Raw genomic sequence first — 26,414 nt, forward strand, 5'->3', positions numbered from 1 at the left:
CTATAAATATCCATATGAATAAGTTCTTTTGATTTTAATTTACGTAAGAAATGAGTGTTTTGCGTTCTGGAATCTTTCCCTCAATAACCAGATGCATATAAGGAACCAATTAATAAGGAGTGTGGTTGGATACTCCACCTTCAATTAGAAATCTCGAGTTCTTTGGGAATAAAAAACTTCTTGGTATTAGCCTACATAATGCAAATATGGATTACGATACGAAATACTAGTAGGTTTCAGATACAAGATGCCTAACAAAAAAAATGCATATAAGCAAAAACGGATTAAGGATTTGAAGTTTATGAATTCCTGCACCAATATCCTATCGAGTTAATATATAATAATCATTTGATTCATTATTAAATATTTATAAATATTTAAATAGATTTTATAATAAATATATATAATATCTATATAAAAACTACTAAATTTACGTGAACCCAAAAATTACTTAGTTAGATCTGCCTCTGTGATAATTATACCAAATGTTTGGTGATTGAAAACACTTAACATGGAGAAAACTAAAGACTCGAGTGAATTGTCTCTTTGTCCTCTTCAAATCACTTGCATGCCTAGTGACTACATAATTCTGGCCCTGTGGTAAGCAACCTTTCAATTTCTGAAGGAGAAAGGGAACCATACTGTTTTTTGACTAGGTAACACACTAACGTGATTCATCATATCTCAATTTCAATTATTACATTTAGAATATTTTCTCAAAAACCAGATTTCAACATATCAGTATTATCTCAATTTCTTTTATCACATCTAACTGCATTTTAGTTGATTTAACTATCTAAATGTTTTTTTTTTTTTACATAATCAGTGTATGCAACTTAAACTTTACTAAAATACGATAAGTTGTGTAATTGTGTACAACAATTTGGAAAGTGTACCTTATAACGCACCTTTAATCTATCAATTATAAGTGAGGGGTGGGGCCTCATTTTTTATACTATATCTGGAGGAAAAATCCAAAACCATACATAATCTTTGACTTTAGATTCAAAGTCATACATATTCTTTCACATGGAGCACTAATAGTACATTTACTTTAACAAAGTGGTACACTTTTAGTCATAACACTGAAAAAAAAACCCCAAAACATACATTATCTTTGGCTTTAGACTCAAAGCCATACATATTCTTCCACATGGAGCACTAATAGTCCATTTACTTTAACAAAGTGGTGCACTTTTAGTCATAACACTAAACACATTTTAATTTTTAACAGAAATCTAAGATCTGACAAAATATCCGTTTCCTTTATTTTTTTGTTTACCGAAAGAAATAAAGATGACAAATTTATCTAGATAGCAAATAGTAAATATACATAGAATTTATTTACTATTTATCTATTTACTATACGTAAAATATACATTTTACTAAGAAATATTAAACACCGTTAATTTTTATTTGCAATAATTTTTATCTAGATAACCTCAAATGGTATCTAGATTTTTTATTATATACATAATATTTACTATACATTGACATAAAATAAATATACGTAAAATCATTGCTGAGAGTAAAATAAATTTTATTACTAAAATAAATATACGTGGAAGGTTAGTAAACATAATATTTATTTTTATTTTATGTATATTAACTATACGCTGACTCTCATAAAATAAAAAAATCTAATAAATATATATTACTTATATTTATTTTATTCTCAGCAATAATTTTACGTATATTTATTTTATGTCAACGTATAGTAAATATTATGTATATAATAAAAAATTTAGATACCATTTGAAGTTATCTAGATAAAAATCATTGCAAATAAAAATTAACGGTGTTTAACATTTCTTAGTAAAATGTATATTTTACGTATAGTAAATAGATAAATAGTAAATAAATTCTATATATATTTACTATTTGCTATCTAGATAAATCTATCATCTTTATTTCTTTCGGTAAATAAGAAAATAAAGGGAACAGATATTTTGTCAGATCTTAGATTTCTGTTAAAAAATAAAATGTGTTTAGTGTTATGACTAAAAGTGTACCATTTTGTTAAAGTAAATGGACTATTAGTGCTCCATATGGAAGAATATGTATGACTTTGAGTCTAAAGTCAAAGATAATGTATGTTTTTGGGCTTTTTTTCAGTGTTATAACTAAAAGTGCACCACTTTTTTAAAGTAAATATACTATTAGTGCTCCATGTGAAAGAATATGTATGACTTTGATTCTAAAGCCAAAGATGATATATTGTTTCGATCTTTTCCTCACTATATCTGTGTGGAAGTAGTGATCAGAGGACAAAATCTACAGGTGATAATATCAATAATGAGAGAGGGTAAAGTTAGGAGACAAGAAATTGACTTGAGTCAGTGGTTTCTTGAACTAAAGCAGATAAAATGACAGAGGAAGATTCTTCTTTTTGCTAGACAAGCACTTCTTTATTTGATTATGATTTTTGAACAAATACTACTGATGAGAGACACAGAATGCATGAACATATATGTACAGTACAGACAAGGATTGCAAACTTGCAAAGGCTAGTAATTTATTTCTGCGGTGTGAAAAATTATAATTTTTTGTTTTCTACCATGAAAAGAATGATTTTTCGTTTGTTACTTTCTGGAATTGTCCCATTCTTGGGGTGGTCACTTAATTCTCTTAACACAGGTATTGCAAAGGGCACTGACCCTCATGTACAGTCTTTGCAGAATCTGCAGTTAAGTGTTCTTTTAACCATTTAATATTAGATTGTCATTGGCAGGGGCGAGCTACAAGGGTAATTACGGGTTCAGTCGAACTCAAATAACTTTAATCCAAACTCTATATTTGTATTAAGAAATTTATTAAATTGTACAGTAATTAAATTCAGAACTAAGTTACTAACGGTTAATATCACTATTCTAAAATTTAAAATTCATAAAATTCAAATCCTGACTCCGCATCTGGCCTTGTCGTTGGCCACACGAATTCGAATTTCCGTTGCGTAGAGCTCTTTAATGAGAAGTACTCTCTACCAGAAATTTTTCATGCTCAAATTTGAAACCTTTAATTTATCAGTGGAGAGATCACATTCATCTTATCACATTTTTTGATTGTCACATGCGTGTTAACCATCTACACAAACTCGTAGGTTAATATCTTGGAAAATATACTTTTGGAAAAACAATGCAGCAATAGTAAATCTTTTTATTTTTATTTGCTGGTTTTCTAAATAGTAATCATGTGAAAATCTCGCATAAGTACCATCAGACGATAATCCTTATTGCTAAGTTCTACTACATTAAATGAGAACCTTCTAATCATTTTGTTTCTTTTCTTCTAGTCCTTTCTTTTTATTTCCTTTTTTATGGGAGAGCTATGAACCTACTTTTTAGTTACAAATGTGGAGTGCTTATTCTTTTTAAAATAAAATTAACATATCTAAAGCTATAAAAATGTACTAAAGCAAGGACGGCTCCATAAAATTAGTGGCCTAAAGCAAAATTTTAATAAAAGACATTTTACTTTTTTTATTAGTATATATACACACATACGCAGAAAAAAGTTAGTGTTGCCATTTTTTTCATATTTGTTATGTATAGTATAACATTCTTAAATGATAAAGTCTTTAACTTCACATAGTAATATTATTATGTATATTAGTAAGAGGTAACTTAAATAAATAAGATGTTAGACATGTATTTTCAATATGTTACTTTTGATATTGTTGTAAAAAAATATATTTACTAATATGAAGATTTAATTAATTTGATTCAAAGTTCTAAAATATTTTTAGTGTTAAAGAGTAGACAATCTTTCTTTCTTTCTTTCTTTTGTCCAAGGTTTTTTGTACTTTTTTTTTTGCAAACTTTAATATTGTCTAACTTGAAATAAAATCATAAATTCCATTATTAAAAAATTTTGGGGACCTAAACCAAAGCTTTACTAGTCTCCTACTTGAGCTACTTGTCCACCCCTGACATTCTCAATCAAATTTTATAGAGTCTCAATTAAGATAAGACAACAATCGATAAATGTGTTATTTAATTACCAAATGTGAATGAAGTTGGTTGAACATTACGTTCATGGGGAAGCGATCTATAAATAATTGTTGATAATTAATCGGGGCGGCTCAACAGAGCTGATGGCTTAAAACTAAAACATATTAAAAGACCCTGAATTCTTTTTCAAAACATCCATATAATATTGAGACAAAAGAAAAGTCTGTATGGCTTTGATCTAGTGGTGAGAGAGCAACGAATAATGTGTGGGTTAAGCGCACATCATATAGTATTGAATTCTCCCCTGTAAAAAATATAGCATTACGTAAAAATAGTAAAAGGGTTGTGTTTTGAACCTTATGACACTTGTCTCGGGGATTTCTTAGTTAAAAAGGATGAGACATAAAAGAACTTGCTTTCTGATGTGTGGATCAATCATGTGACAAAAAAGAATAGCTAATTTAGAGAATCTGAGGTGAAATTAAAAAATAAAATAGTAAAAAATATGAAAAAAGACTATACATAAAGAAAAACAAAATAGAATTGACGAGAAGCTAAATATATTATTTAATTTAGTAAGAGACAAGTTTTATCCTATTAACTCATTCAATCTTACCTCTACCAAATTTTTAAAAAATATTAAAATTTAAAATATTTTATCAAGATTTGTATAAATATAAATTGTAAGGCAAGAGCTTCACTTGTCTTACCCTAGAGCCGCCCTTGTACTAAAGTTCACAATTATCCATAGTTAAATCGTGAAAATTAGCCAAAGAGTAGAACTTACCCGCTCATAAAATTTACGCCAAATCAATGAATACATGACACATATTCCAAGCATATAAGTTGTATTGGGTGAATATTGGTGAATTGTTTGGTGAGATTGTCCTAAATATAGTTTAGGCAAAGGCAAAGAATATGAGCTGAGCACTTTTTTATGTGAAGTTGGACTGTTGCTGCCTTATTCAGAGGCGGATCCAGCTCTTTAGTATCTGCTTCGACTTAACTCAGTACTTTCTTTGTGGAGTATAAATTTATGTGTAAAAATTTATTAAAATTATAATAAATAGTAGGCATGAACCCATAACTTTAAAAATAGAGAAAATGGTCAAATATGCCCTTATACTATTGAAAAGGGTCTAATATTATCCTCAGTTATACTATCTGTCCAAATATACCCCTAACATCATACTATCGATTCAAATATACCCCTGACATCATAAAATTGGTACACCTACCATTCCTCCGTTAACTGCCTCTGTATGATCACATTCATTGCCGCCTCACCATTTTACTCTCATTTTCATTCCTTCCCCACAACCTTTATTTCCCTTTCATTTGAAGAGAAATCACAGATCATAGATATACAAACAAACTATACCAAAAGAAATGCAACAACTAACAATAATATGAAACAATGTGAACCGAGAAAAGTCTGATTTTCCTATTCACAATCCATGTTTGTACGAACGAAAATACATTTTATTTTATATAAAAACTAAGTGCAAACTAGTTTAAGGTTTCAAAATTGAAATCCATGGTGAGCGAGAAAAACAAGCTAGGCATGAGAGTTTTTTTTTTTTTTTTTTGTTTCTTTCTCTCCAACCACATTTCTGGAAGGCTGTCATTTTTTCTATCTTTACGTTTTATGTTAATATAAAAGTGCTACTAAATTTTTTGTTAATTGGTCTTACAAATTCAGCGGTAACACAATGAAATACAAAATGAAACACAAAATTGTAAGGTCAAGTGAAAGGTACGTATAATTCCAGGGTCGACCTGGGAAGCAATAGATATTTTGAAAAGCAAGAGGAAGTTGAGGTAGTGAAGTCTTCAAAATAATGATAGAACTTCAAAGTCATTGAACTTGGTAGCTGCAAACGGGGTGAAATGGTGATGTAGCAATAAAATGTGGTCATAGGGGAGGCAGTTAACGGAGAAAGGGTAGGTTTGTACAACTTTTACGATTTTAGGGCTATATTTGGATCGATAGTATGATGTTAGGGGTATATTTGGACTGATAGGATAACGGAGGATAATATTAGACCTTTTTCAATAGTATAAGGACATATTTGACCATTTTCCCTTAAAAATATAATGAGTTCAATGCTAAAAACCTTATATGTTGAACCCATAGAGTTTTAATTCCGGATTCGCCTCTGGCTTTACATACTATTCAGGATCGGCTGACTGTTACCATGAAGTTTATTCTGATTCTGATGTTTGAGTTTCATATAACAAGACGACGAGTTAACTATAGACCAAAATTTGAGTTATGGAAGTCCAACTATTGAAAGTATAAGCTTTTAACTATTGTGTTAGTCTTTGATTTATAGTTTTTTCTTTTTAGAAGTTCCTTGGTTGGCATGAATCAAGAGTTCCAGTAATCCTACGGATCTTTCTTTTTAGGTGTGTATCTCATGTCTAAAAGCTTGAACATGTTTTAAAAAAAAAAAAAAAAAAAAAAAAGCTTGAACATGTTAACACTCTAAAAAACCTAAGTGAACAATCCGATCACCTTTTTTATAAAGCTCTTCCTGCTTTGGATTTTGAGATATTCAAGACTGGTTTTGCTTGGAGGACTACTTTAGAAAGGAGTACAGGTTGGTAATGGAAATTGCTATATACGCTTGCTCCCGAATTTGACACTGAAGCTTATATCTAAAAAGAAAATTCAAGATATATGATATAGAAACATGAGAACTTAGAGATAGAAGCAAATATGCACATCGGAATCGGAATACAAACTCCATGCACATAGTTACACATCTCTATTCAATCCGATGGAAGTTTACTTTGCTGCGATTTCCAAGAGGTGTAAAACCAGAAAGAAGTAAAAAAGATAGAAAACCAACTTGCTGCCCTAGAACCTTCGAGCCTAGCCCGCAACTCCCTTGTAGAAGGACTCCCACTTCAATTTCACCTCCCTAACCCATATCTTAAAGGGAAGATGGTTGCTTATCTCCAGAAGGAATTCAAACCTAGGGGGATAGGTGGGAGGTGGCGGCAAGATACAATAACCAATCCAAAAGACCATTCTTTTGTCTAAGTATGCCTAACCGCCGCACCATTGTATACACATCATATATTGCAGGAATTTTCTTATTCAGACACTTCTTTTTCCCAACCACATTTCATCCCTTTTTTCCTGTTTAAAAGGGGGGTTAGGGGTGCGCATTGGATAATTTTCTATATTCTATTCACTGAACGTCTAAAAAGAAATTGGGACATATTACCATTGTGATAACAGGTTAAGTATCAATCTCCAGATGAGGAGTATGTTCTTGTATACGCTTCATTCATCTTTGTTAGATATTTCATGTCTTTTCCTCTGTCCTACTTCTACTAGTAAAGTTAGAAGAGCTTCACAAACTTGAGATGCATCAGCCTCCATCGGGTCATCGTTTAATGATGAATATACCATCCAAGCATGGTCTAATTTCCGTTTTGGCCTAACGACCACAGACCCAGGGACTTCTGCATCACGACAAGTGACAAGCCCGTCACTCTTCTCACCATACCTGATCTGAAGAAGCTGGGCGCATGCCGCCATCACAGCACCAAGAGGCATCACCACTGGAAACGTAGCAGGCTGGGCAGTAGAAAAAGTTGGCATTTCTGCGTGCGCCACACGGGATAATGTGGCCAAGACCGCTGGAGAAATGCTGGCCTCCGTTTGGAAGGAAACAACAGGAAGCTCCTTTGGCAAATGGTATTTGCTCAAGAATTCCTTCCTCTTCTCATAAGTCAAATCTCCCAAAGCTTGCATGTCACCCTTCAAAACAGCTGTGGATATTAGAATACCCTAAGAGTAAACAGAAAGCTCTGAAATGGAACATGGCATCTATCGGAGTTTATTTCGCTTTGTTGTGTATGAGCAGCATAAAAGAAAACAACATGCAAAGAACATCCAAGACAAGGGATAGGCATGTTTCAGGACAACTCGAACTACACCCATTTGTATGATATGTAAATTTTGATGTGAAAGAATCTGATCATCCAAACTAAAAAAGGCAATGGTGGAGTAGCATAGTACTATTGAAAAAACCGTTTGGGATTCTTCTACACCTGATGAGGGACATGTGATATATTATCTAACACACTCACATACGTGTGACCTGGTTCTAAAGTTTACACGGGGACTTGAAAGATTTTTTTATGAAGAAAGAATTTTCTTGGTGGAAGTAAGAGTTGCTTGAAAGGCTAACAAAGAGACCTGGAGTAGAGAGAGACTGCTGACTACTAGACCTGTATAGCAGATACAGAGAGTAATCTCAACGGGATAAAAGTTAACCGAGAGTAACTTAGTGACTCAGATGTGCTGAATATAGAAAAGAAACCTAGAGAAATATAATAGATAGAGAGAAGACAATCGTAAAAATGAGCTTAAGTTTGATTCGGACACAATGTGAATGGATCTGAGCATCCATCCCAATATATTAAGGCAGTGAACAGAGTAGCACTGGACCATTATAATCTTATAAGTTCCAGATTCAGACCATTGATCGGAATCTTTATATCTTAAGCATGATATTAATCATGAAATTCAATATCTGAAACTTCCATAGGCCATCTCCTGGCTCATGTCCAAATTGTTCTCTAAAAACAGGGACGAGAGTCGATCTTTTCCACAACCATTACATCCAGTCACTCAATCTAAGCTTGTTGGACCACACAATGTGCTTTCCCCAACTTATTGGAGAAGGTCATGCTCTAATTGGCATAATTAAGTCATAAATCCAAAAAAGAGAGAAGGCAGGTTTTTCAGTTTATAGATGATCAAAATACTAGCCGTTTCAAGCTTAACCTCCAAGAAATTTACAAGTAGCATTAGATCAGTTTTAGTCAATGCTTGGAGCAATATATACGGTTAAAAATCACTATTCATAGTCGTATCATAACCATATTCAAGCAGAAACCATCTATAACAACTAGGCCATAGTGTCTCGAAACAATGTGCCCTTTGATTAGGAACCAATAATATGCATGAAGCTACTAATCCATCATAAATAATAAGTGAGAGATCCCAGAATATGACCAAATCTTGATGACACTTCTTTAGTTTTACAAATTCAGGTTGGTTCAATTTTTAACTGTAAAATAATACTTCAAATATATCTCCTCTTTTACACCTCCCTCACCAGGATTAGTAAGGTAAAGTCCGCACAGGAACCTTGCTCTGGCTGGTATTATCTTTTCAGAAAGAAAAAGAAAACAAGAGCTCACTGATACATTCTCACCAAAATATCCTAACCGTCCTCTACATAATTTCTCTCCCAATACAGGTTTAAACAGCACTTTCCTGAAAGGAACTAAGAATATATTGAAATTCCTTCCAACTCCTCATCCATGAAAACAAATTATTTTTCCATACCCTCTCCCTCTCCCTCTCCCTCTCCCTCTCTCTCTCTCTCTCTCTCTCTCCCCCTCTCTCTCATCCACTCCTAATAACAAGAAGGGTAAAGAAAAACTGCAAGGCTATGGACGAGTCTCTAGGACACCATAAGTGACTTAATGTTTTATCACCTTTCGTAGTTTGATGACCTAACTTCAGTAGATGTCTTTAATAAATAACTACGCACCCACTAATACCTCTACTAAAGGGAAACTTTTCAACTCCAAGTTTGAACTTTTCTTGACCACAATCTTCACCTTTAATCTCTTTCTTTTTATCGCCAAGAACAAAGCCATACGCAATCCTTGTCAGAAATACGTATCATGGGAATCTTGTATTACTCTTATCTCTTATTTGTACAAGTTGACCCACAACGTGAAACAGAGAATTTCCCTAGAGCTATTGATGATTTTAAGCATGACAGAAATTTCATTTGCTTGTACTCCATTGAAGCAGAAAACAAGACAATCCCATCCCACACTAGAAAAACAATGCACATCAATAACAAATAAGCAATAACTGGTGGATATACCTTGATTACTTTACAAATGAGAATCTCCATAATCTTGCGGATGTTTACATAATCACCAAGCTGTCCTTCTCGCAGAATGTCTGAAGCAATTGGACTTCCACCATAGGGACTCTGCGCTAAAACCAGCCCTGCAACCTTATCTTTCAAATCAGACCAATACATGGACAGAGCAGCTGCTGCATCTACTCCCCCTTTACTGTGTCCAAGAAGCAAGACACGTTTACTGGAGCCCCAATAAACTTCTTCAATGTAATCTTTTATTTCTCTAGCATTCTTTTCCACAGAGGCCTGCATATTTCATGTTTGATGGTATGAGATAAAATAATAAACTGCACACATGGTTTACAAACAAGAGAGATACCTCACTATGAATTTTGGCTATATGACAAGTGAGTCCCATTTTTGAAAAGCTTGTTTTAATATTAACAAAGTAAAGCGGTCCATGATTGCTAAATAGACCTGCACAGAGAGAAGAGACGACTAGCAATTATCAGGACATATGCTACTAAAGATGATTAGCTTGATCATAACTTGAAGACCCCTTGAATGATAAGATCATTTTTCCAGCATCCCTAATAACTAATAATTAAAAAGATCACGAATATAGCATGGTCCAACAGTGGTCAAAGACACGTGCAGGGAAATGAGGGAAAATAATCCACATAATTGTACTGATGCGAGAGACTTTTGGCACAACTAATGTGCTTTCCATAAATTCTATGAGGCTGATCTAGTTTCAAATATTAACCATTTTGGTTGTTTACTATTGCTACTGATCGGAGGAAGGGTGCTTTTACCTGGAACTAACAAGTAAACCATTGAATTTGGTAATTTATGTAGTCCATGCCTGACAAAAAATATCCGAACAAGGTCAAATTGTATTCGAGCTGACAGTCGCAGTCAATTTGTACATCAAGTGGTGTTTGTACCTAATATCGTCGAGGATTTCCACAAATCTATCAGTTTGATCTTCGACAGGAGGCATATATGAAGCACGTTGTAGCCATCCAATATCATCAGCTGACCCACGAACCGTCCTTCTCACCTTCTCTATAAGGCTAAAAATAAAATGCATAAACCATGAGGAAAGGTACTTCAATAAGAGCACGAGTTGCACCAACCAGTAGTACCACAAACATCAATTGTTTTTACAGAATCAGTAGAAAAAGAAATAGAGTGAGTTTTACGGAAAACCGGCAATTTCTATGTAGTTTCAGTTATGAATGTGCAGATGACTATACATACATGATTATGTCTAACAAGAATATGATCTAGCATTTAACATGCCAAACATGTATCCATTCAGATAATCATACCCTTGGAAAATGGAAATGCCATTTGGGCTGGCCTGCGTTGATTGAAAAACCTGTGCACAGGAACTGTCAGATAGATCCTCTGAGTTCCTTGTTGCACTACCACTTTGAGAAGATTCTCTAGATAATCCTTCATGGAGAAGCGGAGCATCAACAGATGGTTGAGATGAGTTACAAACAGCTAAATGACTTCCACTGGAAGAAACACCACTGAAGGTGGGGGATCCTCTACTTTCTGCAGAACCAAATGTAACCATCTCCTGGCCTCCTAAGCCTCTAGAGGCAGGTTCTGCTACAGTTGGAAGTAGAAAACACATCATACAAGCACTAAATTGCAAATCCATAACCAGAGTTCATATCAAATTCTAGGAGAAAAGAAATTTGCTGGCGCCAGAATTCAGGAGTTAATATCATGTCATTGACATTTATGACCAAATTGCATCTCAAATAGAAGGGGAAAAGAAAAAACAGAAAGAAAAGTTTAAAATCTCAATTCCCAATTTTCCAGAGCCTCAAAACCTAAAATTCAGTGGCACTAAGATGCATGGCTTCAATTCAAAGCAAATAAAATCCAAACATGCAAACAAAAGAATAGGATAGTTATTGTGTCCCTCACCTAAAGGATTAAAACTAGCTTTTGATCATGGTAGACAATAGAGATCTTACATTAAAAGAAATCAACATCTTCCATTAGCTTTTGCCACATAATTTATCATGTGAAGTCTAACCTGGAAGATATTACTTGGGTACAATTGGCAAGAAATTCAGAAGGAAATTTTTTTAATACTCTAAAACAATAAAATAGAAGACTTTAGAAGGAAGAAATTCGACTATTCATGGAGTATATAAAGTCTTAATGCATCAAAAATCATGTAGGGACCAATCTCAGCCAACCATCATTAACCAACAAATTGGGGGAATAAAAAATTTACTAAGGGATAAGAGAAGGAACACATGAAAAAGTTCATGAAGCTCACCAGAAAAATCCACGAAACAGCGAGTAAATAATGATGATGTGTCTGCAAGATAGGAAGCAGCATCATTGAGAGCCGGGACAGAAGTAAGTAGCTGAGGGATACCCCTATTTCTTCTCAAAGAACTGTCATTCGCCTGGCCGAAAAAGGAGACAACATTAGGCAAATGATAAAAGACGAAATCTTTTCAGAGGTTAGGGACCAAATGATTCAGAACAGTAGGTAGAGGATTATCAATAGACATGTACACTTTAAAAAGATGAAAAACAAGGGATATCTGATAGAAGTTGATAACTTTAGCCCTTAGTTCTTGGACAAAAAGCTGATATCTGACCAGAGACCAAATCTGCACCAAATGGTAGTGACCGTTCCATGTAAACAGAGACATGAACTTCCTGGAGCAACTTAACGGAAAAGCAGAAATGCCAAATGCAGTTATGGATGATAATGGGCCGACCTTTTACACTATATAGGCCACCTACAACCACGAGTCTTGATGTGAGTAGATATGTGGATTTGGTACTGGAGAGGAGATGTGGGCAATATAGGTATTCTTAACCACTCAATCCTGCACCACTGTTTTTTTATTTCTGGTTATAAATCTTGTTTGACGTAATTTCATGTCAACGCAAGGGTTTGGATATACAGGACTGGCCATCAGTCACACTGCATGATGATAGTTGAAGATTGTAAATTCACATGCCTAGTATCAGGAACTATTTTCGTCGCAGCCTGCAACCCCTAAGCAGTCAGCTAGTGGATCTGCATAAATTACTGGAGTGTGGAGGCTAATCCAAAACAGGGCAAAAAATAGGGAGTGTGAGTGGAACAACAAGATGTCAGTAGGTTAACAACCATTTAGAATAAAAACAATGTATCTCCTCTTTTTTTTGGATAAGTAACTACACAATATATTGCCTTAATATATTGGATCCTTCACCTTCAGTTCACATATTCACAACTTTTTTCTAGGCACTTGATTCTAAGTACTTCAGTTACTATAATTTTCCCAACAGGTACATCCGATTCAGCCTTAACTCACGACTTCCATGAACTTTACTTCAATTACATTCAGCACTTACACTAACCTAGGAAGTGTCATTCAGCTTCCTCTAACTCCCGGTTACCATCTCTCATCAAGCATGAAATACAAAACGCAATGCCTGAAAGCCATTCCTCACCACCAACAATCTTCTAATGCTTTCCTGATAGAAGCAAGTTAATACAAGCTTATATTAATATTGAGCAGAAACGACAGGAATGTCCTTTTACAAGGCAAAGGTTTTTCCACATAACAGATCTAAATCAAAAGTTCAAGAATTAGACATTTCATTCGACAAAATACTTCCCACTTTCTACTTTCTCCCACCTCAGTCTTAAGTTTCCATCAATTGAAGCCTCAAATTCGTACCTAACTATTTTCACTGTGCTCCGCTGCTCTGCCAAATTCCAGCACTGCATGTGATTTTAAGCCAGATTTGTGAAAACAGAAGGAGGTCAAGAGTGAGGTTCTAGCTAAGTGCCACCGAACAAAGAGAAGTGCTCCGAGTCTCAGATGCTTGGTTGGTCTGTGGGCTGTGGCTGCCTGAGAACTGGCCTTCCCACTTAATTGTCTTATATAGCCACTACTAGAGGAAGAATGTAAAGATTTATAAAGTGGACAATCCACTAAATTATGATTCAATAATTTGATAAGATCAACGGGGAATCCTGTCCATGCTTAATGCAGATAGTTTTAATATGTCACAATGTCGAAAAAAGAAAAAACTCGGACTTAAGATTAACTCGAAGAAAAATCACGAAAATTTAGTAACTCTGTCCATGAACCAGTCCTTGTAGGTGACAACTCCAACAATCCTGGTACTACAAATATAGAGGACTTTCAAGCGGATGGGCTAGTAACCAAATGATCAAATTAGTTGACAATGCAGCCAACCCCAACTAATGCATTCTTCAACTAATAGAGAGAAAAGGAAAGGAATGCCACAAGTAATATGTTATTTGAAGTTGAAAGATGTCAAATCAACACATTCCAATTTACTGCCACACAAAAAAACCAAACTCTAAATTTCAACTGAAAAGCAATCTGAATTACGGTGACCTAAATATAATGTTAAAAGCAGAAACTACTTGAATGTACAAAGAAAGCTAGAACAACTATTAGTATTCATGGATAAGTCTTCTTAAACTATTAGTTTTCAGTGGGAAAAACTCTCTTATTTGAAAACTAGGGGTGGCAAGTGGGCCGGGCCCGGTCCTAAGTGGGCTTCGCGGGCCAGGTCCTAAGTGGGCCGGTCCTATGCGGTCCGGTCCTAAACGGTCCCGGGCTTCGCGGGCTTATTGTTGGAACCGGCTCGGGATCGGGACCACGAACTAACGGTCCCGGGTTAAGTGGGCCGGTCCCGGGCCTAAACGGGCCCAACAGAAACTTTGTATTTTTAATTTTTTTTATAGAAGTTAGAGAAAAAAATAGTAATAAAGATATATAAACTATATTCGATTTATATACTATATATACATCTTAAAATATATATATACAATATTATATATACATAGTATACATCTTAAAATATACTATATATACATCTTAAGATATACTATATATATATAGTATAGTATAGTAGATCTTAAGATATATATACATCTTAAGATATATAAGCTATATATATATATAGTAAGATGTATATATAGTATATCTTAAGATGTATACTATCGAATATGACTTATAAACTATATATATATATATATACTATATATACATAGTATATTCGATATACTATACTATATATACATATATATATATATAAGCTTATATATATATACTATACTATACTATACTATATATACATCTTAAGATATATAAGCTATATTCGATTTATATACTATATATACATCTTACTATATATATATATATATATATACACACACACTATACTATATATACATAGTATATAAGTCATATTCGATAGTATACATCTTAAGATATACTATATATACATCTTAAGATATATATATATATACACACACTATACTATATATACATCTTATATATACACACACTATACTATATATACATATTATATAAATCATATTCGATAGTATACATCTTAAGATATATATAATATATATAGTAAGATGTATATATATTATAGTATAGTATAGTATATACTATATATACAACTTAAGATATATAAGCTATATTTGATATACATATATATATATATATATAAGCTTATATATATACTATACTATACTATAATATATATACATCTTACTATATATAAGCTATATTCGATTTATATACTATATATACATCTTAAGATATATATATATATACACACACACTATACTATATATACGTCTTATGATATATACATATACACACACACTATACTATATATACGTCTTAAGATATATATATATATACACACACTATACTATATATACATAGTATATAAGTCATATTCGATAGTATACATCTTAAGATATATATAATATATATAGTAAGATGTATATATATTATAGTATAGTATAGTATATACTATATATACAACTTAAGATATATAAGCTATATTCGATATATTCGATATACATACATATATATAAGCTTATATACTATACTATATATATATATATATAAGCTTATATATATACTATACTATACTATAATATATATACATCTTACTATATATAAGCTATATTCGATTTATATACTATATATACATCTTAAGATATACTATATATACATGTATATCTACTATATATATATCTAGTATATCTAGTATACTATGTATATATAGTATATCTTAAGATGTATATATAGTATAGTATAGTATATATAGTATATCTTAAGATGTATATATATCTTAAGATGTATATATAGTATAGTATATATAGTATATCTTAAGATGTATATATAGTATATCGAATATAGTTTATATATCTTAAGTTGTATATATAGTATAGTATATATAGTATATCTTAAGATGTATATATAGTATATCGAATATAGTTTATATATCTTAAGTTGTATATATAGTATATATATATATATATTATACTATACTATACTATAGTATATAAGTCGTATTCGATAGTATATATATAGGCTTATATATATATGTATATCGAATATAGCTTATATATCTTATGAGATGTATATATAGTATAGACTATATATATATATATACTATATATATATATATACACTATATATATATATATAGTATGAGATGTATTATATACTATATATATATATACTATACTATATTATACTATATGTATAGCTTAAGATATATAAAAAGACAAAAATATTGTAAAGAGATATTCAAATCAATGCGTTATATTTTTATTATAGCATTAAAAATCATGGCAATATCTTTATAGTTGAAAATAGGGAAAAAGTGTAATTATAAAAAGTTTGGGATTAAAACAAAGTTGGGGGTTAAATGGCTATAAAAAAAATTAATTTTTTTTTGGTAAAAATAGCCGTAAAAAATAGCCGTTGGGCCCGCTAGGCCACCGGGCCGGTTCGGTCCTAGGCTCTGGCGGGCCCAACGGTCCCGGGCCTGACGGGCCCAAACATAGGACCGGCCCACGAGACCGGACCAGGCCCGCTAAAACCGGACCAAACGGTCCTGGCCCGTTTAGCCGTTTGGCCCGTCTGGCCCGCGGTCAAGCCTGGGACGCTAGACTAAAAATGAAATGGGAGAAGCTTTAGGTATGGTGAAATGCATGCTGGATGCTTAGGGAAAATGATCAACGCATATTCTATGCCTTCATGGATGGAAGACAACTTTAAAGCAAAGGTCAAAGTGTTGAAGTACAGTATAGAGCTTTGCAACTCGAATGGTATAGATTTTGTCTGTAGAGTTCATTACACTAGTAAATAATTTGTGGAGAATATCTCACACAGGGAGAGCTTCGAATGATATTGAAAACATCTAAAGCTTCTATCCGCACTGTTTTATGTAAGCAAAATCATGGCAAATTCATAAAGATCTTCCTAGCACTAAAGCTTGTTTCGATCTGTCAAGATCGACACTGAGAATCAGTAGGAACGAGCTCCACCATACCTGCAATGGTGGAATGGTGAAGCAGAGAAGGGAAGAAGAGAGAGTGAAATTGATGAAATGAAGCTTAAGCTTTCATTGATATCAGTACACAGTATATATACACACACTACCAGCTGACACAAAATATTACACTAACTACTAACTAACCAACATAACTAACTATAACATTCCCTAACTGATTATTAAATAATATATCTCAATTACCCCCCCCTCCCCAAGTTGGAGGTGGTGAAAACACTGCCAACTTGCCTTAAACACTAGAGTGCTTGATGCATGTGAGAGCTTTAGTAAGGATATCTGCGAGTTGATGGTCAGTAGCAATATGATGCAAAGAGATGAGGCCCTTGTAGCTGTTTTCTCACAAAATGGCAATCAACTTCGATGTGTTTTGTACGTTATGAAATATGTTAGATAGTTATGTACATAATATGAATTAGTCCTAGTCCCACATAGAATAGGAGTATTATATGTATTGTATAAATAGGGTTCATTGTATTATAATTAAACAGAATATCAATAATAGATTTTTCTCCCGTGCATTCTCACATGGTATCAGAGCAATAGTGAGAGATTTATCGCTGTGCATAAATTCCAGCGACTCCGGGAAGAAAAACCAGTCAACCAGAAGTCTTTTTCCGGCAAACACAAGTCTGCCGCAAGTAAAAAGCCACTTTTCGTCAGTGTTGTGCAAAAACCAACACTACCACGAAATAGATCGGCCTCTGGCGACCAACCCATAAAAAAATCTCCATCAGATGACCCTCCACGCGCTGCCACGCGCTGCCACGCGCTGCCACGCGCCGCCGGAAGAAAATTTTCCGGCGAAGTTCCGACGTCACGCGCCGGCACATGGGCCACCTTCCGGCCATTTTTTGGCGGCGACTCTTCAAAACAGATTTTTCTCCCCTGCATTCTCACAAAATACAGGATTCTTAGCTATGTGTAGGGCTGACAAACTGTAACAAAACACTGTAATTGGATGAATTGAAGGAACTCTCAGTTCAGTCAGTAGTCTACTCAACCAGACCAGTTCACCAACCACTTTCCTAAGCGACTTGTACTCTGCCTCTGTTGAGGATAATGAAACAACCTCCAGCCTTTTAGATATACAGCTGAAAGGACTACTTCCTAATAAACAATGTAACCACTCACATACCTTCTTGAGTCTGGGCAGGAAGCCCAATCAGAATCACAAAATGCTCTAACATACCAGTCTGCAGTGTTGGACATGAAAACTCCCAAAGTAGGATCACCCTTGAGATATCTCAGTAGGTGATAAGCAGCCTTCTGGTGAGGTTCCCTAGGGTCTTGCATGAATTGGCTCAAGTGTTACACTCCAAAGGCTATATTAAGTCTTGTGTTGGTAAGGAAGTTTAATTTGCCTATCAGCTTTCTGTAGGAGGTGGGATCCTCCAATGGTTTGCCCTCCTTGGCCTTTAACTTTTCATTAGGATCAAGTGGAGAACTCAAAGCACTATACTCCAAACAGTTGTACTCTTTCAATAAATCTAAAACAAACTTCTTTTGAGAGATAATCACACCATCGGGCTTGTATAGGACTTACAGACCTAAGAAGTAATGCAGGTTGCCTAAGTCCTTTATCTTAAACTTATCATGAAGGAAAGCTTTCAACTGACTTATTTCCTCCTGATCTGTACCTGTGACCAAGACATCATCTACATACACTGCCACATAAACCAATGAATCTCCTTGCTGCTTGTAAAATAATGAATAGTCATTCATAGAGTGGTTGAAACCTTTGGAGCACAATGCCTCAGTTAACTTCTCATACCACTGTCTACTGCCTACTTGCTTGCTTCAAATCATATAGAGATTTATTTAACTTGCAAACTAGAGATCTATCTTTCATCATGAGACCTGGTGGAATCTGCATATATACTTCCTCACGCAAATCTCCATGGAGAAAAGTATTGTTTACATCCAATTGGAACATTGTCCAGTTATTCTTTACGGCAACTGCAATAAGTGTTATCACTGTAGTCATCTTTACTACTAGAGAGAATGTCTCTGTGAAGTCTACACCCTCATGTTGAGTATAACCTTTCACAACCACCTGGCTTTGAACCTTTCTATAGTACCATCAGACCTGTGCTTTACTTTGTAGACCCATCTACAACCTATTGCTTTCTTATCAGGAGGGAATGGTACTAGATTCCAGGTGTTGTTAGCATAGAGTGCCTCAAATTCCTGGACCATGGTTGCTTGCCAAGCAGGACTAACAACAGCTTCCTCAAAGGAAGATGGTTCACTATCATTGCAAATACTACTTACCAAAGCCTGACTGTTAGGAGCTATTGATTCAGGGGCTATGTGGTGATGATTAGAAAACAAAGTGTTAAGAGAGAATGAGTGCTTATCAGGATTGCTTGTACATAGTCTTTTAGATAGGTAAGAGTTTTGTGTTCCCTTTGTGATCTTCTTAAAGGCTCATAAGAGTGATGTACTGGAGGAGAGGGTGCAGAAGTATCAAGAGGGGAAGTTGAAAAAGGAGGTGAAGAAGGAGAAGAAGATACAGAATCAATAGAATGAGATGATCTTATATATGAAGGGTTAGGTGATGAGTCATTAGTGGACACACTGGTAACACTGTCATTACTAGCAATCACAAGTTCATCAGAAGAAATAACATCAAAGAATGTAGGGAAAGACACAGTCATAGACTTAGAACAGATGTCAAATGGAAAGATAAACTCATGGAACATTTTGTCTCTGGTAATGTGAATTTTCCTTGTTGACAAATCCAGAACTTTGTAGCCTTTCACACCAAAGTGATAGCCCAAAAAGACATGTGGAACTGTTCTTGGCTCAAATTTATTTCTGTGGATCTTAGGTGTTGTAGGGAAACATAAACAACCAAAGCTTCTTAGCTGTGTATAGTCTGGTTTCTTACCATATAAGACTTCAAAGGGAGACTTGTTTTTGAGATATGTAGTAGGTAACATGTTTATAATGTGAGTGGCTGTGAGAACACATTCCCTCAATACTTCAAGGGTAGTTTAGACTGAAAAAGTAGGGCCCTGGCTGTTTCAAGAAGGTATCTGTGTTTCCTCTCCACCACTTCATTTTGTTGTGGTGTGTAGGGACAAGTTCTTTGGTGGACAATTCCTTTTGACTGAAAGAAAACAGTGGCTTCAAGATTGTTAAATTCCAATCCATTGTCAGATCTGATGGACTTGATATTGGTTTTGAACTGGTTTTCAACTAAGGAGATGAAGGCCTTGATTGCCTGTAGTGCATTGCTTTTGCATGCCAGTAACATAGTCCAAGTAGTTCTGCTATAGTCATCTACTATAGTGATGAAGTATCTATATTTGTCATGTGTATGTTCATGATAAGATCCCCAGTCTGCATGGAATAATTCAAAAAATTTGGAAGAAGTACTGACTCTTTGGGGAAAGGGCAGTCTGGTTTGTCTGGCCATGGGGCAGATTGTGCATATAAAAGGTTGTTTAGGAGAGAAATCAGCAGGTATAGTGGAAATACCTTTCATCTTTACAAATGGCACATGTCCGAGCCTATTGTGCCATAAGAGGTTCACATTGTTGTCCTTATAGACACAAGAATTAGAAACAGAATAGGAAATATCAACATTCAAAGATGAAGTATTAACAGTTGAAAGGGAAAGGTTCTGCATTTGATTGAGGTGACTTATTTACAAGTGAAGGTGAATGACATTGCAGATTATTCAAATAGGAACTATTTACATCACAACAGTGATCAGAAACTGCAGTGAAAGAGTTGTTTTTTCTCAAGCACTTGGAGCAAAGCAGGTACAAGCCATCTCTTACTCTACCAATCTGCAGAGGCCTCTTCACTGAAGGGGCCTATAGAAGACAAGTATCGTCAGTAAAAGATGCCATGCCTTTAAGATGTTTGGTTAACCAATAGACTGACACAAGATTGAATTTGAAAGAGGGAACTAAAAGGACTTTGTACAGGACTATTTTTTATGTGAAAACAACATGACCAATCTCAGATACTTTGACTTTGTAGCCATTAGGCATGACTACTAGGAGAGGGTAAGGTAATATCTTGATGTTAGACAGTAAAGATCTATTAAAAGTCATGTGATTGGAAGCCCATGAATCTAGTATCCATGTATCAGTTTTGGATTCAAATCATTTGTATGAAAGTTTGCCAAAATCAATGGATGAAGTACATATTATCATACCTACAAAGTTGACAGCATTGACATTAGAGGAATTTGAACTTCCTAGGGATCTCCCAGCATCTCCATTTCCCACATGAAACTGTTGAAGTAGGCTCACAAGTTGCCCATACTGTTCTTCAGTCAGGCTCACATTCCTTCCATCATCTTGGGTTATGTTTTCATTTTCCTTAGTGATCAAAGCTTCATTTGAGGCTAATTGTACACTTGCAACTACTCTTTTGCCTTTATTGTATCTAGAGTTTTGGCCATGGTTTTGGCCATTTGGGAAATACCTGGGAGTGAAGTTTTGGCCAGAATTCTGACCATTCTGTGGGTAACCATGTAGCTTGTAACAACTTTCCTTACTATGCCCTGACTTCTTGCAGAAATCACATATGAGTCGAGCTCTAGGATTGCGATTGTAATTGTTATTTGCCGGGAAATTTGTCTTGAATGAACCTTGTCCTGATGCACTCACATACAGTGAGGTTGACTCAATGGACAATTGATTGGTTGGCCTAATCTCTCTTTGTTTCTCATCTTGAACTAGGAGTGAAAATGTTTGTGCTAGGCTTGGCAATGGGTTCATCATAAGTATGATGTCTCGAACTACAGTGTAAACCTCGTTCAATCCCATAAGAAATTGTATCAGTCTCCTATCTTGCTCAGCTATGTACATACTCTTCTTTGCACCACAATTACAGTCACAACTACATTGAGTCCTCTTGTTCAGAGTAGTGAGTTCCTCCCAGAGTTTCTTCAACTTAGTATAATAGGCAGTAATATCAAGAGTTCCTTGAGAAAGGTCGTTGATTTCCATCTGAATTTGATACAGTCTAGCTCCATTGGTTTGTTCATAACGATCCTCCAATTCCTTCCAAAGCTCAACAGCATCATTCGCATATTCTACACTGTCTGCAATTTCCTTAGAAAGTGAATTCAGAATCCAAGACGTCACCATATTATCACATCACTCCCATTGGCGAAACTGTGGTGACAGAGGATCTGGTTGTTTGCACTCGCTACTTGTGAAACCTAATTTGTTCTTCACATACAACCCCCTCAATACACTCCTCCTCCAAGACCTGTACCCTATTCCGTCAAAAGCAGTTGAAATGAGCATAGCTCTAGGATTGTCGGATGGATGATGATACAGAGGATCACTTGGATCGATCCCTATGCTTGGCGCAGTAACAGTAGCAGTAGTTTCCATTCCAGTCGAATTCTCATGGTCGACAACAGCCATGATTGAGTGAAATTAATGAAGAAAAACAGAGGAATTTCAATTATCGCAATCGGCAATTCACTAACATGCAACCGAAAAACCCTAAAATTAGGGCAAAGATCGAAATCTAACAGAATCGAACAACAAGATGAATCAAAAAATGAAGACGCAGGGAAAGATAATGTGCGGGATTAACCTCGCTCTGATACCATGATAAAATGGACCTTGGGCCTAACTCAACCCCAAAAGCTAGCTTATGAGGTGAAGGTTGCCCAAGATCATATAAGGAGACCAAGACACCCATTACCCACCAATGTGGGACACAACTCAACACCCTTCCTCACGCCCAGGCCTGCAAACTGGAGCGTGAACAACATAAATAGGGGCCCAACATCGGTAACAATAAATTGGGATGGGTCTGGCTCTGATACCATGTCAAGATCGACACTGAGAATCAGTAGGAACGAGTTGAGCTCCACCATACCTGCAACGGTGGAGTGGTGAAGCTTCTAGAACTCAACGTGAGAGAAGGGAAGAAGAGAGAGTGAAATTGATGAAATGAAGCTTAAGCTTTCATTGATATCAGTACACAGTATATATACACAAGCTGCCAGCTGGCACTAAAACTATTACACTAACTACTAAGTAACCGACATAACTAACTATAACATTCCCTAACTGATTATTAAATAATATATCTCAATACGATCAAACTAGACGAGTAATTCAAAATGTACATCCTTGGAGACTTAAATTTCCCTATTTGTATTCAGCATAAATGAAACCGGTTCCCACCATTTAAGATGGATTTTCTATTGTTTTTATTTAATTTCATAAATTAGTAATCATAGGCAGAGGAACCTTACCACAAAGGGCTCGCTCGACTCCTGAGTTGTGTTGTTACGTCTGTCCATATCATAAACCCACTGCTAATAAAGCAAACAAATAAAATAAAAGTTATCAACAAAATTTAAGTAAAAAACATGAAAACACATCTTCAATGAACAAAATCTCTTAGGATGTGAGATTAAAAATTTGAAATACATCAAACAATACCTAAAAAACTAAAATTCGGAGTATATTAACAAAAAACATGTACCTTTAATCTGCAAAAGAGATTGAATTATGCTTAGGTAATTTTAAGATTCTGGAAAAAAATTAATTGTTTTTGCCAACAAAATAAAAATTATAAAGAGGAGGTTCGAGAATGATGGAGAAAGGGTAAATTGCTTAATTGCAAAGCAATGCCAAAGTTAACGGACACTTCATGGAGAAGAGGAAGACGACTAGAAATCACTAGAACGACGTCGTAGCAAAACTTACGTGCGAAGGATAATCGATTAAATGTGAAAGAAAATGACGGTTGACGGTTAGAATTAGCGGAATAAAGATTGGGCACCGCCCTACGTATTTGGGCTGGGGCCCATAGCAACCGTTGTTGGACTAGTCTTGAAATCAATCTATTGGATCTTGATCCAAAAAGAATTTTGAGTTTTGATATAGATTTTTTCCTAAAAGGGTAAATAAATATGTTCACACCAGTAGTGGACAAATTTAATTCCTTTTTCAATAAATGTTCTTTCATTTGCCATGTAACATTCTTTCATAGTTCCAACAATAATTAAAATTGCATGAGTTGTGAACTCATGTCTTTCTTATTTTAACTTCATATTCGGAAAGGGAAAAAAAGTGAAACATTTTTGTTCTGTCTAAAGACAGTACAAAGAAAAGGAACAACCTAAATATCTTAAATCAAAGGTAAACAGACTCATAACATGACATTTAGAGACTCCTAAGGAGAATGCCTTCAAAAGTGATTCCAGGACCAAATGCTAAAGCAAGTCCCCATTCTTCACCTTCATCTTTCTTATTCTTCAACTCTTCCCTCATATACTCCATCACATAGAAAATAGTATTGCTACTCACATTTCCAAAATCCATCAATGCCCTTCTGCTACAATCCAGTTTCTCACTTTGCAACTTCAGTGTGTTCTCCAATCTGTTAAGTATAGCCGGTCCGCCCGGATGAACAGCCCAGAACAAGTCATTGTATTTAGTTTCCTTCAAATCAGCCTTAGCCATAAGTTTCTTGCAAAATTCCTCAATGTTGTCCTGAATTTTCTCAGGCAGGTCCCTTCCTAATTTGAAGTTTATCCCTTCTTCAGTAAGTCGCCCATCGATAACATTATTTGTCCCTGGCAAGAATTGCTGAGTTGCAAAATTCAATTCCATGAAAGGAGATTCTTTTCCTACAATTGGTTCAGTTCCAATAATAACAGCAGCAGCTCCATCTCCGAAAAGTGCAGCACCAACAAGATCATATGGCCTAGCATTATTAGGTGGCCTAAAACCAAGAATTGTGGTCTCAGAAGTTGTCAATAGAACTCTGCTCCCTGGATTGTTTTCAGCTATATCTTTAGCAACTCTAAGGCCTGTGACACCACCATAGCAGCCCAAGAAATACAGCATTACGCGTCCAATGTCATTCCTCAATCCAAGCTCAGTTGCAAGGTAAAGATCACCTCCTGGTAAACGTATTTCACTTGAGGAAACATACACAATGTGTGTGATTTCCTCTGCTGATCTTCCCCATTCCTTAATGCAAGCTTGGCTTGCTTGTTTTGCCATTTCCACAACTGCTGGATTTGCAATTTCTAGCCTTTGTCTGATTGTTGGTGTGCCTTCAGTTGCTAGTTCTGGATACTTGTCCAAGATTTCCTTTGACATCACTGTATATCTGGTCTTCACAGTAGTAGTTTTACCTACATACAAATAATAAAAACAGAAAAACATGAAAAAGTTACTAAATATGTTTAAAAGAATTTAACTTATATAAACTAACAGAACAGTCAAAAAAGTTTTTTACACTATCGGATCATCAAAAAATAACTACATGTAATCGTCCAACAAAAGTTGGACTTGTCACGTGGAAAATTAGACTTTTTACGTGCTATAACATGTTAAAATACGCTGACAAGTGTAAAAACAATCTATATATTGACGATGTGTACAAGTTAAATTCATGAAAAAGGCAAAGGATTATAAGCATGAAACATTAATGGAAGTAATTTTTGCTTACAAAGGCGCTCCAACTTCTCCTTAATAGCCAAATCTTGACAGTTGGTATCGCGAATGTAGCCTTCAACCAAGCAATCCTGAGGGACAAGTTGTGCAGGGAAGGCTTTGCCCATGGCAAGAATGGTGGCTTTTCCTGGAGTAGGAAGCCGCGTCGATGGTTGGAAAAAGTACTTGGATGCACCATTAATGTTCTTGCCGTTCTGTGACATATTGGCTAAATGTGGAAGCTAAGAGTATGAGACTTAAGATTGCTGTTGTCTGATGAAATCTTAGTATGAGATTGTTTCAAAACATGTTGCATCAAATATAAATGGAGAGCTAAGTCTGTTGTTGGAGAAAGGTTGGTATAATTGTGTTAGAGAACTTCTGGCATGACAAATTATAAAACTAGTGCATGCTTTAACGGTGTTGCAGATTTTAATATATTATGATTGAGTTGTTGAGGCTTTTTTGTGTGAAAGTATAAATAAAACGAAAGCAATCTTTTCCTTTTTTTTCACTTCCTTTTTATTGATCTTATTTTTTAGTTTGTTTTGTGCGCAGGGGAGGGGGCATTTCCAATGCACCAACTAGCTGCACCATTAGTCATTGTTCAAATGTTAATTCTATAAATGTGCTGCGTTTGCCTTCTTATTTTTCATTGCTAAAATGTTGTTGTTCTCATGATATATCCGCTTGAAAATACATATTACAGATATATG

At 35.0% G+C, this 26,414-nt stretch overlaps 2 protein-coding genes across 5 annotated transcripts; both read right to left on the reverse strand.

Annotated features, from left to right (window-relative positions):
• Positions 1 to 7,162: 7,162 nt before the first annotated feature.
• On the reverse strand, positions 7,163 to 23,977 carry LOC104110885 (uncharacterized). Of its 4 annotated transcripts, none has more exons than XM_009620445.4 (9): positions 23,735 to 23,977; positions 23,502 to 23,561; positions 12,168 to 12,300; positions 11,194 to 11,479; positions 10,807 to 10,935; positions 10,675 to 10,724; positions 10,239 to 10,336; positions 9,878 to 10,165; positions 7,163 to 7,725 (listed from the first exon to the last, which is right to left on the reverse strand). In XM_009620445.4, the coding sequence occupies exons 2-9, from the start codon at positions 23,547 to 23,549 to the stop codon at positions 7,246 to 7,248; spliced, it is 1,512 nt and encodes a 503-aa protein (XP_009618740.1). In that variant the 5' UTR covers positions 23,550 to 23,561; positions 23,735 to 23,977; the 3' UTR covers positions 7,163 to 7,245. The 4 variants fall into 4 exon arrangements, with proteins under 4 accessions (XP_009618740.1, XP_070033465.1, XP_009618738.1 ...); XM_070177364.1 differs by having other exon boundaries at positions 11,194 to 11,482; positions 23,502 to 23,564; XM_009620443.4 differs by having other exon boundaries at positions 11,194 to 11,482; positions 23,735 to 23,976.
• Positions 23,978 to 24,180: 203 nt separating this feature from the next.
• On the reverse strand, positions 24,181 to 26,063 carry LOC104110886 (type III polyketide synthase A). Its single transcript, XM_009620446.4, has 2 exons — positions 25,715 to 26,063; positions 24,181 to 25,397 (listed from the first exon to the last, which is right to left on the reverse strand). The coding sequence occupies exons 1-2, from the start codon at positions 25,920 to 25,922 to the stop codon at positions 24,418 to 24,420; spliced, it is 1,188 nt and encodes a 395-aa protein (XP_009618741.1). The 5' UTR covers positions 25,923 to 26,063; the 3' UTR covers positions 24,181 to 24,417.
• Positions 26,064 to 26,414: the final 351 nt, after the last annotated feature.

The sequence above is a fragment of the Nicotiana tomentosiformis genome, chromosome 1, assembly GCF_000390325.3.
Source record: "Nicotiana tomentosiformis chromosome 1, ASM39032v3, whole genome shotgun sequence".
Taxonomy (NCBI): Eukaryota; Viridiplantae; Streptophyta; class Magnoliopsida; order Solanales; family Solanaceae; genus Nicotiana; species Nicotiana tomentosiformis.

What these genes read in the sequence shown, in the direction of transcription:
- LOC104110886 (XM_009620446.4), bottom strand. Translation starts at nt 25,922, where the DNA reads ATGTCACAGAACGGCAAGAACATTAATGGTGCATCCAAGTACTTTTTC. An exon ending in GGAGAAGTTGGAGCGCCTTT is followed by an intron (nt 25,398 to 25,714) that starts GTAAGCAAAAAT and finishes ATTTGTATGTAG; the next exon opens with GTAAAACTACTACTGTGAAG.
- LOC104110885 (XM_070177364.1), bottom strand. Translation starts at nt 23,549, where the DNA reads ATGGACAGACGTAACAACACAACTCAGGAGTCGAGCGAGCCCTTTGTG. An exon ending in CTGTTTCGTGGATTTTTCTG is followed by an intron (nt 11,483 to 12,167) that starts GTGAGCTTCATG and finishes TTCCAACTGTAG; the next exon opens with CAGAACCTGCCTCTAGAGGC. An exon ending in GGCATTTCCATTTTCCAAGG is followed by an intron (nt 10,936 to 11,193) that starts GTATGATTATCT and finishes TTTTATTTTTAG; the next exon opens with CCTTATAGAGAAGGTGAGAA.